The sequence below is a fragment of the Diceros bicornis genome, chromosome 6, assembly GCF_020826845.1.
Source record: "Diceros bicornis minor isolate mBicDic1 chromosome 6, mDicBic1.mat.cur, whole genome shotgun sequence".
Taxonomy (NCBI): Eukaryota; Metazoa; Chordata; class Mammalia; order Perissodactyla; family Rhinocerotidae; genus Diceros; species Diceros bicornis.
In genome coordinates, this window is record NC_080745.1 from 29,687,696 (window position 1) to 29,701,694 (window position 13,999).

The window sequence follows — 13,999 nt, forward strand, 5'->3', positions numbered from 1 at the left end:
AAAATGAGTGGGGGAGCGATAGTCTGTGCCCTTGCAGCCCAAAATGTTTCTATGTTTTCTCGTTCCCTCTACTGTCCTTCAATCAGCAAAGGCAGCAAGGGTTTACGGCAGACCTATTATGCACTTGGCAATGTGCTAGGCACTAGGAGAACTGCAGAAGGAGAGAGAAGATTAGTCCTCTTGTCCGGAGCAGCTGGAGAGAAGCAGGGTATAGTCCAGGGGCATCCCTGCGTGGCCCTCTCCTGGCTTTGCATTTCATTAAAAATAAATCCGAAAACTCTCCCTGTGTGATAAGGCCTGTGCTTCTCACTCATCTCCTAGAACTCTTTTCTTCTGGACTCCTTTCCAGGTGTATCTCAATATACAGAGAAGGGAAGCATCTAGCAGAGGGAGCAGGGCCCGTGACCATGGAGTTGGGCGGGATGAAGGATGCCTTGTGAGGAGGGGGTCACATCTCCAAGGGCCAGGTCCTTCCCAGAGAAGTTAGCTTCTTTGAAGCCATTTCAGTCTTGAATCTCCCTCCTTGAGCCATCTTCAGCCAGAAACCTCTGAGGGGATCACGTTCCGATTCCTCCAGCACCAAAATTGACGTTAAGAGCCTTTTCGCCATTGAGCAGCCTCTGCTTGCGGAGACCCTGGGTGAGATACGGCATCTGTCCTGTGCTCTTTGCCTTGCTTTGACAGAAGTGCTGCTGAAGCAAGTCATTGTTCCTGAAAGTCCATTCCTCTTCCGGAGGCAGAAGCAGCTCCATCTCTTTGTACCTGTAAACATTTCATAATAGGCTCATTTATTTAAAATAATGACCGGCAGAGGCACCCAGGAGGGGCTGGGGAGCTAGGAAGCATTGCTGCGGCGAAAGTCGTTTTTTATTTCTGGAGCAAGGTAGCACACCCAGGGTGCTGGTGGGAGTTGCCAGGCTAACCCCCAAATTTACAGCCAGGGTGCGAAATTTGAGGATTCTTAGTGGATTTGGTGTTGCAGAAATTCTCCAAATGAAGCTTCATTTTGGGTGAACTTTTTTTTTTTTTTTATTGGTTTATAACATTGTAAAAATTTCTGGTGTACATCATTGTACTTCTATTTCTGCATAGATTACATCATGTTCACCACCAAAATACTAATTACAACCCATCACCATACACATGTACCAAATTATCCCTTTCACCCTCCTCCCTCCCCCCCTTCCCCTCTGGTAACCACCAATCCAATCTCTGTCCCTATGTGTTTGTTTATTGTTGTTATTATCTACTACTTAATGAAGGAAATCATACGGTATTTGACCTTCTCCCTCTGACTTATTTCACTTTGCATTATACCCTCAATGTCCATCCATGTTGTCACAAATGGCTGGATTTCATCGTTTCTTATGGCTGAGTAGTATTCCATTGTGTATATATACCACAGCTTCTTTATCCATTCGTCCCTTGATGGGCACTTAGGTTGCTTCCAAGTCTTGGCTATTGTGAATAACGCTGCAATGAACACGGGAGTGCATGTACCTTTGCAAATTGGTGTTTTCAAGTTCTTTGGATAAATACCCAGCAGTGGAATAGCTGGATCATATGGTAGTTCTATCCTTGCTTTTTTGAGGAATCGCCATACTGTTTTCCATAGTGGCTGCACCAGTTTGCACTCCCACCAGCAGTGTATGAGAGTTCCCTTCTCTCCACATCCTCTCCAACACATGTTGTTTCCTGTCTTGTTAATTATAGCCATTCTGACGGGCGTGAGGTGATATCTCATTGTAGTTTTGATTTGCATTTCCCTGATAGTTAGTGATTTTGAACATCTTTTCATGTGTCTGTTGGCCATCTGTATATCTTCTTTGGAGAAATGTCTGTTCAGGTCTTTTGCCCATTTTTTAATTGGGCTGGTAGTTTTTTTGTTGTTGAGATGCATGAGTTCTTTATATATTTTGGAGATTAAGCCCTTATCAGAAGTATGGTTTGCAAATATCTTCTCCCAATTGTTAGGTTGTCTTTTCGTTTTGTTGATGGTTTCCTTTGCTGTGCAGAAGCTTTTTAGTTTGATGTAGTCCCATTTGTTTATTTTTTCTATTGTTTCTCTTGCCCGGTCAGATGTGGTGTTTGAAAAGATGTTGCTAAGACCGATGTCGAAGAGCGTACTGCCTATGTTTTCTTCTAGAAGTTTCATAGTTTCAGGTCTTACATTCAAGTCTTTAATCCATTTGGAGTTAATTTTTGTGCATGGTGTAAGGCAAGGGTCTACTTTCATTTTTTTGCATGTGGCTATCCAGTTTTCCCAACACCATTTGTTGAAGAGACTTTCTTTTCCTCATTGTATGTTCTTGGCTCTTTTGTCAAAGATTAGCTGTCCATAGATGTGTGGGTTTATTTCTGGGCTTTCGATTCTATTCCATTGATCTGTGTGTCTGTTTTTGTGCCAGTACCATGCTGTTTTGGTTACTATAGCTTTGTAGTATATTTTGAAATCAGGAAGTGTGATACCTCCAGCTTTGTTCTTTTTTCTCAGGATTCCTTTAGCTATTCGGGGTCTTTTGTTGTTCCATATAAATTTTAGGATTCTTTGTTCTATTTCTGTGAAAAATGTTGTTGGAACTTTGATAGGGATTGCATTGAATCTATAGATTGCTTTAGGAAGTGTGGACATCTTAACTATGTCAATTCTTCCAATCCAAGAGCACGGAATATCTTTCCATTTCTTTGCGTCGTCTTCAATTTCTTTCAGAAATGTTTTATAGTTTTCGGTGTACAGATCTTTCACCTCTTTGGTTAAGTTTATTCCTAGGTATTTTATTCTTTTTGTTGCAATTGTAAATGGGATGGTATTCTTAATTTCTCTTTCTGCTACTTCGTTGTTAGTATACAGAAATGCAACTGATTTTTGTATGTTGATTTTGTATCCTGCAACTTTACCATATTCGTTTATTACTTCTAAAAGTTTTCTGGTGGATTCTTTAGGGTTTTCTATATATAAAATCATGTCATCTGCAAATAGTGACAGTTTCACTTCTTCCTTTCCAATTTGGATCCCTTTTCTTTCTTTCTCTTGCCTGATGCTCTGGCTAGGACTTCCAGTACTATGTTAAATAGGAGTGGTGACAGTGGGCATCCTTGTCTGGTTCCTGTTCTTAGAGGGATAGCTTTCAGTTTTTCACCATTGAGGATGATATTAGCTGTGGGTTTGTCATATATGGTCTTTATTATGTTGAGGTACTTTCCTTCTATCCCCATTTTATTCAGAGTTTTTATCATAAATGGATGCTGTATCTTGTCAAATGCATTCTCTGCATCTATTGAGATGATCATGTGATTTTTATTCTTCATTTTATTAATGTGGTGTATCACGTTGATTGATTTGCGAATGTTAAACCATCCCTGCATACCTGGAATAAATCCCACTTGATCATGGTGTATAATCTTTTTAACGTATTGTTGTATGCGATTTGCTAGTATTTTGTTGAGGATTTTCGCATCGATGTTCATCAGTGATATTGGCCTGTAATTTTCTTTTTTTGTGTTGTCCTTGTCTGGTTTTGGTATCAGGGTAATGTCAGCTTCGTAGAATGAGTTAGGGAGCTTCCCCCCCTCCTCAATTTTTTGGAAGAGTTTGAGAAGGATAGGTATTAAGTCTTCTTTGAATGTTTGGTAGAATTCACCAGGGAAGCCGTCTGGTCCTGGACTTTTATTTTTGGGGAGGTTTTTGATTACTGTTTCGATCTCCTTACTGGTGATTAGTCTATTCAAATTCTCTACTTCTTCTTGATCCAGTTTTGGAAGGTTGTATGATTCTAAGAATTTATCCATTTCTTCCAGATTGTCGAATTGGTTGGCATATAGCCTTTCATAGTATTCTCTTATAGTCTTTTGTATTTCTGAGGTGTCTGTTGTAACCTCTCCTCTTTCATTTCTGATTTTACTTATTTGTGCCTTCTCTCTTTTTTTCTTGGTGAGTCTAGCTAAAGGTTTGTCAATTTTGTTGATCTTTTCAAAGAACCAGCTCTTGGTTTTATTAATTTTTTCTATTTTTTTTTGGTCTCTATTTCATTAATTTCTGCTCTGATTTTTATTATTTCCCTTCTTCTACTGATTTTGGGCTTTGTTTGTTCTTCTTTTTCCAGTTCCTTTAGGTGCATTGTTAGATTGTTTATTTGAGATTTTTCTTGTTTCTTGAGATAGGCCTGTATCGCTATAAACTTCCCTCTTAGAACCGCTTTTGCTGTATCCCATAAATTCTGGCATGTCATATTTTCATTTTCATTTGTCTCCAGGTATTTTTTTATTTCTTCTTTGATTTCTTCATTAACCCAGTCGTAGTTCAGTAGCATTTTGTTTAATCTCCATGTATTTGTGGCTTTTCTGATTTTCTTCCTATAGTTGATTTCTAGTTTCATACTGTTGTGGTCAGAAAAGATGCTTGGTATTATTTCAATCTTCTTAAATTTATGGAGACTTGTTTTGTGGCCTAATATGTGATCAATCCTGGAGAATGTTCCATGTGCATTTGAAAAGAACGTGTATTCTTCGGTTTTTGGATGGAATGCTCTGTATATATCTACTAGGTCCATCTGTTCTAGTGTGTCATTTAAGGCCAATGTTTCCTTATTGATCTTCTGTTTGGATGATCTATCCGTTGGTGTAAGTGGAGTGTTAAAGTCCCCTACTATTATTGTGTTACTGTCTATTTCTGTTTTTATGTCTGTTAATAATTGCTTTATATATTTAGGTGCACCTACATTGGGTGCATAGATATTTACAAGTGTTATATCCTCTTGTTGGATTGTTCCCTTGATCATTATATAATGCCCTTCTTTGTCTCTTTTTACAGTTTTTGTTTTAAATTCTATTTTGTCTGATATGAGTACTGCTACCCCAGCTTTCTTTTCATTGCCATTTGCGTGGAGTATCTTTTTCCATCCCTTCACTTTCAGTTTGTGAGTGTCTTTAGGTCTGAAGTGTGTCTCTTGTATGCAGCATATATACGGGTCTTGTTTTTTTATCCAATCAGCCACCCTATGCCTTTTAATTGGAGCATTTAGTCCACTGACATTTAAAGTAGCTATTGATAAGTATGTACTTACTGCCATTTTTTTAATTTTTTTTTTCCTCAGTGTTGTAGTAGTCCTTCTCTGTTCCTTACTTCTTCTATACAGAATTGATGGTCACTTTAGTTTGACCTCTGTCTGAAAGCTGTACTCTTTAACTCCCCTCCTCCCTCCTTTTATGTTTTTGATATCATATCTAACCTCTTTTTTGTGCATTTGTATCCATTACGTTCTAATCATGGAAATAGATAATTTTTCCTATTTGTGGTCTTCTCTTTTCCCCTTAAATGCGTCCCTTTAACATTTCTTGTAGCACTGGTTTCTTGGTGACAAACTCTTTTAATTTTTGCTTATCTGGGAAAATTTTGATCTCTCCTTCCATTTTGAATGATAACCTTGCTGGGTAGAGTATTCTTGGCTGTAAGTTTTTTTCTTTTAGTACTTTAAATATATCGTGCCATTCTCTTCTAGCCTGTAAGGTTTCTGCTGAGAAGTCAGCAGATAGCCTTATGGGGTTTCCTTTGTACGTAACTTGACATTCTCTTGCGGCTTTTAGGATTCTCTCTTTATCTTTAATTCTGGACATTTTGATTATGATGTGTCTTGGTGTGGGCCTCTTTGGGTTTATCTTGTTTGGGGCTCTCTGTGCTTCCTGTACCTGGATGTCTGTTTCCTTCCTTAGGTTAGGGAAGTTTTCATCTATTATTTCTTGAAATAGATTCTCTGCCCCCTTGTCTCGCTCTTCTCCTTCCGGGACACCTATAACACGGATGTTAGTGTGCTTGATGTTGTCCCAGAGGTCCCTTAGACTGCCCTCACTCTTTTTAATTCTTTTCTCTTTTACCTGTTCACCTTGGGTAATTTCTTCTAGTCTTTCTTCCAGCTCACAGATCCGTTCTTCTGTATCCTCTACTCTGCTTTTGAGTCCCTCTAATGAATTTTTCATTTCCAGTATAGTATTCTTCATTTCTGATTGGTTCTTTTTTATATCTTCCATTTCTTTGTTGACATTCTCACTGAGGTCATCTATTCTTCTCCCCAGATCAGTGAGCATCCTTAACACTCTTAGTTTGAACTCTCTGTCGGGTAGGTTGCTCATTTCTGTTTCACTTAGTTCCTTTTCTGGGGTTTTGTCCTGTTCCCTTACTTGGAATGTATTCTTTTGCCTCCTCATTTTGCCTCTTTCCCTGTGCTTGTGTCTACGTATTAGGTAGGTCAGCTACTCTATCCTGCTCTTGGATAGGTGACCTTATGTAAGTGATGCCTTAGGAGGTTTCCAGTGTGCTTCCCTCAGTTCTCAATGTTCCAGGGGTGACCCCTATGTGGGCTATGTGTGTCCTTCTATTGTGGCCTGTTAGCTCTCCCTATAGGCGCCCAGGGAGGCTGAGTTATGCTCCTGGCCAGCTGTTGTAATGCTCAGCTGTTTGTAGTTGTTGTGGGCCCTTCAGTCTCTTTATCAGGTGTGGGGAGCCCCAGCACAGTTGGCTGCCAGTTCTAATACCACATTTGTGTTGCAGTATTTCTTTTAACTGAGTAGGCCCCCAGCGTGGCAGGTTGTTAGGCTCAGGGCCTTACAATTGCTGTAAGCCTCTAGCCTATTAGGTCTCTTGTCAGCTCTCTGAGGATTGCAGCTGGGTGGGGCTGGCCTCAGGCACAGGAGCACCCAATTGTTTCAGGCTTTGGAAGGTGGGGCAAACCTCCTATGTGGGTCTTTGAGAAGCACAAGTCTTCTGCAGCTGACAAGCCCTGTTGCCCACAGGTCCACACGCACAGTCAACACAGTCCTGCCCCGTGTGAGCGCCCCGACCCCCAAGCGGACCCAGTCTCTCCACGGCGGGAGCCCCACACACTCTGCCACCACCCCACACTCTCTACCCGCTCCTTGTGCACACCCTGCCCTGCTCATGTTGGCTCAGTTGCCAGGCTGCAGAGAATCCAGTCACCAATCTATGCAGGCCCATACGTTGCCTGAGGGCTTGTTGTTGGGTGGGGCCAGTCTCTAGGGTGGGCTGCCTGCCCTGGCTGAGCTGGATTAAATCTGTGCGGGTGGAGCAGACCCTGGGCTAGCAGGCCTCAGGGAGAACTCCAATGGCGTCTGTGTCAGCATGCTCACACCAGGCCACAACAATGGCTGCCGCCAATGTCCCAGTCCCTGGAGAGGTCTTACCCCTCACTGAGATGCACTCAGGGCCTATTAGGTGAGTCTCTTGTCACCAAAGCACTGTGCACCTTTCTTTCTGGTGATTTTAGGATGCTTTCTGGAACGGGTGAGTTTGTGCGCGGGCCCTTTAAGAGCCAGTTTTAGTTTCTTTGTGAACCGGGTTTTCTGGGGGTACTCCCCAATGCTTTAGTAGCAGGCAAAGTCAGATATTATGCCGCTGGTCTCGATTGTGCTGGGTCCACAAAATGCCCACAGCGGGGGAGCTCCCCGGCTCAGGGCCCCGCGCCTCCAGGGAGGCTGCGTACCTGTGAGCTGCGCCCGGCGGCCGTGAAGCTGGCGGCTTGTGAAGGCGGCGTTTTTCCTCTCCGGAAGGGAGTCTCTGCCTCTTCTACCCCAGTTAGGATTGTCCGTTGTTGCAGGAGTTCCTCTTATCCAGTTTTCAGTTCTGTCTCAGGGGTAATTTTTCCACGAGTAGTTGTAAATTGGCTGTGTCCGCGGGAGGAGGTGAGTTCAGAGTCTGCCTACGCCGCCATCTTGACTCCCGCTCTCTGGGTGAACTTCTTAAATGAACTTAAAAGACAACCACAGCAAACCCTCAGCTGGCTGACAATTTCAAGTGTTTCCAGTTTACAAACATGATTGAAGCAAAGACTGTCTATAACTTTGGGAGTAAGGACTGAGCCCTTCCCTGGATGCTAAATTACAAAACATCGCTGTTCGTCTGACCTGTGCCCACTTTGCAAACCAGCGGGTTTATCTGGTTGTTCTTCCCAGAAAGTTTCAGCGCTGAAGCAGGTTTCCATAGCAGCCAGGCCCAGGGGGAGTTGCTGTGCTGGGGGCTCAGGGTCATCTCCAGCAAATAAGGCTTGTAGAGGCAGTTTGGCAAGCCACCCTTCCAGCCCCAAAAGATACAATTCCTCTTCCCCGGGTTGCGATGGAGAGATCTAGAGAGAACAGAAATAAATGAGTAACCAGACTCTCTTTCATTTGACTCTCTTTCAGACACAGCCTCTGGTGCTAATTATTTCTGCTGTAGATTTTGTCAGACCTTGAATCCCAATCCTTTTGCCATAGGTGGTATATTTTAGAGATGCAAAATGACATGAAAAATAATCCTCTTTCCTGAAAGATAATTTTGTGTACATTAAACAGACACATTAAACCATTTACAGGTGAGATGTTTGTTCTCAGGGATCTGGAGGAAATCTAAATTTCTAATTCTGGGCTCTTTAGTAATTTTCAAAAGAACCGAGGGTAATAATTAAATGTCTTGGAACTTCCCCAGGCTGTCTTCTTTTCCATGATCTCAAAGCATTTGAAAAGGAGCAGAATTCTCTACCTTGATGAAATTTTGAAGAGGGTAGGGGGGGGGACCTTGGCCCCAGGAGGTCCTTTTTAGCAGAATGGGGGAACGTAAGGTCAAGAGGCTCAGGAAAATGCACAAGGTCACTCTCGGAGCTTCAGACATGGAGTTGAGTGAAGGGCCTTCAAGCCGGTTTTTTTCTTCATGGCCTTGTCTGCTAAGACTTGGAAAAGAGGCCAAGGAGAAGAGAAAATAGAGGTAGAACTTAGTTAAGGGTATTTGCAATGAGAATACATGTGATGTGTAGCGTTTTATAGCTTTGGGGTTCAAGGCTCAGAAGAGATCTAGCCCAGAGACAGTGAACAAGTTTCATCTCCTGGGCCGGTTCTGATTAATCGGTAGTGGTTGCAGAGAATGCTTTGCCTAAGATTCAAGGCTCAGCAACAGAGTGATTGGGGCTTTGCTCTACAGAATGCTGTGATTGATTAGTGATGTCTGCCATGAGCCATGGCTTGGAGGGTGGCAGTACCAGTGTTATTTATACCTTATTATGCCTTAGCTATCTCTGTTCTAGATCATTTTCCCTAAAGTTTATTTTATGTGTGATTTAAGTGAGGCTTGTCCAAGGTCACACAATCAGTCCCAAGCAGCAAATGGACAAGAACTCATGTTTCCCAACTCTGTCTAGTATTTGATACTCCAGCTCCATAGGTTAGATCTCAGGGGAGCAGAAGGTTGTCAGCTTCTTGTAGGAGCCTTTTTTTCTTTTCTTTTCTTTTTCACATTGCAGCCTGACTTTGGATTTTTCCATCTGGAGACTTTCTTTAGTGTTTGGAGAAGTGGAGGGGGTGGATTTCAGATCCACAGTGATTCTACAGACAAACAGAAATGCAAGCACAATTTTCCCACTTGTTCGGTCCGCTCTCAAAACTCTCCTAGCACAGAGCACAGGTTGATCGTGGCCCTCCCACTGCAAAGCTTTCCCCTCGGCCCACTCCCGGGGTTCCATTCTCCCAACCTCTGCAGATGCCTTTCCCCACACCCCGCTCCCCCGGCACCATGATAAGCTTTTGGTGGGGATTGATGCGTCATCGTTTCCTCTTCTGAAGAAGCCTCGCCTCCAATTTCTTCCTGTTTTCTCCCTTAATGTTTTCTCTCTTCAGGTATTCATGCTCACATCTTAATGGCTGAGCTTTCAAAGATAAATACATTTTGCCTCTGACCAAAAGCAGTTTCTGCCCTGACTTGAATTTAAAAGTCTGCGAGTTGCAGGGTGGGAGCAGGGGTAGAGTCCTCAAGCTTCATCCTGGGAGCCATAAAAATTTGCTAGGATTTTATTGCCTCCATCAAGATGAAAATGGGGTTCCAAGGCTTCAACTATGATAGATAAATAATAAGGAAAAGTCCAGCTTTTGTCAAAGCAAAGTTCTCTTTACCAGTTTCATGAGTCTACCTGTTGTGCCCCTTCCCTGGCATCTATTTCATTCTGATGTTGGATAGAATCTTCTCCAGGAATTTATGCAAAACTGGGGCTGCATAGAGGATTTCAGACAATTGGTAGAGCTTGGAAGAAGACTGACAAATTGTGTTCTTGGGCCATAACTCACTCCCAAACTCCTCATCCATTCCTCAATTCTTGCTCGTCCCCTGCAAGCATAATGGGAATTGGAATGGAAAGCTCCATTAGCTGTAAGACCCAGGCCGGGTTTAGATTCTGGGGTTGTGATTGATAGGGCAGTGTAACAGACAGGACTGCAGTTTGAGGTACCAGGCTATCTTTCATGTTTGAGGTGGCTGGGATTCTTTGTCAGTATTAAATTGCCATCTTGGCTTCAGTAACCAGCCGCATACAGATGGGAATACCTCAGCCTACATTTCCATGCACTGCTCAACACAGCCCCATGTTTCACCTTCTCTGGAAAGCGGTGCTGCAGGGAGCCCATGTGCCACTCTGCATGGCCAGGAAAGTGCCCAGTGAATGCTCCCTGGAACTTGTTTCTGATTTGAGTGATTTGAAACAGATATAGGGAAGCTGATATAGCTATCTTACATTCTAACTGTAGCCAAGTCCTGTGGATTTGCCCTCCGTGCTCCTGCCTCATTCTCCTGGTTTAGGTCCTGTAACCTCTTCCTTCACCCGTTGTAACAGCTGCTGTGTCACTCTCCCCATTTGCCCCATCTCTTTCCTTTAGTCCACCTTGCATGCCGTTGCCAGATGAATTTTCCCCAAAGCCAGCTTTGCTTATGGCTCGGAGACTTTCAGTGGCACACCACAGCCTAAAGCCTAGACTCCTTATGCAGATGGTCAGGGCTCACCACTCTCTTCCAGCCAGCCTTCCCTCTCTACTTTCCAGTGCTCTTGTGTGTTCACATCTTACTCATCTTTAAGATGCAGCGTGGGCTCTTCCCCTCCTCTGTAACCCACCTCTCTTGTACACTGTTCACGTACATTTATGCAGGTAACGTATGTGCCTTATTAAAGGCAGCAACTGAGTAGTTAGGGACACTGGTTGTATAGCCAGCCTGGCTGAGTTTGACTTTTGCTCTGCCATGTAATAGTGTAACCTTGGGCCAGTGACAGTTCTACAGACAGTACCTACCTCATGGGATTATTATGAAGATTAAATGAGCTAATATTTATAAAGTGCTTAGAACAGTAGCTGACACAGACTAAGTATTATATAAATTGTTTGTTAAACAAATATAGTAAACTGTAAATTCCTTGAGAACAGGAAACATGTATTTTAATATTATAATGCCCTTTGTTTTATGCTGGGCTAAAATAATCCTGAACCAGATTGCTGTGACAATGAAATTAAAAAAGAGAGAGAGAGAGAGAAAACATGTGAAAGCACTTTTTCACTTCTTCATTCAACTGATATTATTGAGTATCTGGAAGTACCAGGCTCTCTGCTAGGTAGTTGTTGTTGATCAAAATGGAGTGCGATATGGGTTCAGTATTCAAGGAGCTCAGTCTAGGGGAAAAGACAGAGATATAAATCAATATCTAAGTACGTTGAGTATAACTGTGTGGAAGACAAGTGACAAACATCATTCTGTTCTCACTCCCATGTTACAGATAAGAAAACCAAGGCACAGAGATTTTTTAATAACTTAGGGAAGACCATCCAGGAAGCATCAGAATTGGAATTTAAACCTGGGTTCCAGTGACTTGATGGTCCAGACTCTTTCTGCTGTACCATGGTGCTTCTCATTGAAGAATGAATGAAGGAATGTATGAATGTGTGAAAAAATGAATTGGAAGATCCCAAAGACACATGGCTCTAGAAAGAGGAGATCAAACCAGAGATTTGCCGTAAAGGATGAGTTCTAAGTCAGGTTGGGCAGGTAGTAAACCCCTGAAGCCATAATCATTTGTCTAGTAAGCATTTACTTTGATGGACGGTTGGGGCAGCTTCATTGCTTATCTTTTTGGGGCCACTTCACCCCAATTGTTGTACCTCGATGTCCTCCAGCCATTTCTCTCATGCAAAGGTGGTTTTATTTTCTTCTCTTTTGGGTAATACCCAGGACAAAAGGTGGATGCGACGATGGATGGAAAGTGTACATAACCATTCCCTCTTTGATCTGCTTTCATCATAATGGGCCTGTTTGGAAGGTTTCCATAGGTACAGGGACAATGCCTCTCCACTGGGCTTCATCAGCCACCAAATGATCAAGGCGTCAGGGAGAAGTCTGGAGTGAGGCTGGCTGGTTTCCATGGCAACTGCTGCTTGCCTCAACCCTGCACACACTTCCTTCTTTCCACATAGGCATGTGTTTATTTATTATTGCCTCAACCCGGGAGTGCTGGAGTGGCTACGGAGGTGCTGTCTCTGCCTCCCCTGCTGAGGTCACTCTCTCAGTTTAGAGATGGACCCACAGGTGGGTGACCAGAGGCACAAGGTTTGTCCCACCGGGAAAGCTCTCCTTTACGCCCCAGACCTTCTGCTATCTATAAGCATGATGACGGCGATCCCGGGGGTGGGGGTGGGGCATTAGAGATGCTGATCTAGAACTATTAAGAGTCAGACATCATGAAGGGTCCTGCAGTGAATCACAAACTGCCCTGGAGAGCTGATGATGACGCACATACCTTTCATAAATGGACGGCTTGTTACGCACTCTTGGGGATGCCCGTGAGGTGGCTGAGTGTGCATGGGCCTGAGAAACTCTAGACCTGGGCTGTTCAGCACGGGATCCATTAACCCCAGGTGGCTGTTGAGCATTTGAAATACAGCCAGTCCAAACTGAGATGTGCTCTAAGTGTAAAATTTAGTACAAAAATGTAGTACAGAAAGAAGACTGCAAAATATTTTATTAATAATTTTTATGTTGATTACATCTTGAAATGATAATATTTCAGACAATCTAGCCAAAACCTAATCCAGGTTAAATTAACTATCTTATTAAAGTTAGTTTCACCTGTTTCGTTTTGCTTTTTAAAAATGTACCTGCTAGGGCCGGCCCCGTGGCTTAGCGGTTAAGTGCACGTGCTCCGCTACTGGCGGCCCGGGTTTGGATCCCGGGCGCACACCGACGCACCGCTTCTCCGGCCATGCTGAGGCCGCGTCCCACATACAGCAACTAGAAGGATGTGCAACTATGACATACAGCTATCTACTGGGGCTTTGGGGAAAAAAAAGGAGGAGGATTGGCAAAAGATGTTAGCTCAGAGCCGGTCTTCCTCAGCAAAAAGAGGAGGATTAGCATTGATGTTAGCTCAGGGCTGATCTTCCTCACACACACAAAAAAATAAATAAAAAATAAAAATGTATCTTCTACATGGATAGTGATGATGATTGTTCATTGTGAATGTAATTAATGCCATTGAACTGTTACTTAAAAATGGTTAAAATGGTAAATCTTACCTTATGTATTTTTTTTACCACAATTAAAAGAAAGCAAAAAGAAAAAAATGTCTGATGAGAAAGGAAGCATCTCTTCCAGGTGTCTTAGGAGTCTGGATCACTTGCCCAGGTGCCCCAGGACACCCACATTTATTTCATGGGCCAGGACTGAGTCACATGCTTGGTCCTAAACCAATTGCTGGTAAAGGAATGAGGCCACCTGGTTGGTTTAGACTAAATAGGCCTCCCCAGGAGTGAGGCCAGGGACCTGCCTCCCTGAACGAAACCCGGGCTCTCCGAGGAAGGGAGAGAGGGAGAAATGGTGGCCAACACTGTCACCTTTAAGGAAAATGTACAAGCAAAGCAATGTATGTGAGCTTCAAATGAAAGTAATTTGAAAACGTTGTCCCCCCACTTGGAATATTATTTTTTGCCTTTATATCTGTCTATAGTTGTAAATAAATCAGTTAAGTGTTAAAAATATATGCCTCCTAGAAAACTTAAAATTACATATGTGGCTTGTATTATATTTCTTTTGACAGTGCTGCTTTATAGTGTTAGTGGTTAAATGCGGGGTCTGGGCTCTTCTCTTCCATTTGCAAACTCGGTGACCTCGGCCAAGCTGCTTTACTGTTTCTCATTTGCTTCATCCATAAAA

At 43.0% G+C, this 13,999-nt stretch overlaps 1 protein-coding gene across 1 annotated transcript in view; it reads left to right on the plus strand.

The window, feature by feature from the left end:
• The first annotated feature begins 407 nt into the window (after positions 1-407).
• KCNMA1 (potassium calcium-activated channel subfamily M alpha 1) overlaps positions 408-13,999 on the plus strand; it is a 488,218-nt gene continuing 474,626 nt past the window's right edge. The window contains exons 1-3 of the mRNA XM_058542759.1: positions 408-436; positions 578-639; positions 685-764. Of these exons, the coding sequence (XP_058398742.1) occupies positions 408-436; positions 578-639; positions 685-764 (171 nt within the window). The remainder of the gene's footprint in view (positions 437-577; positions 640-684; positions 765-13,999) is intronic.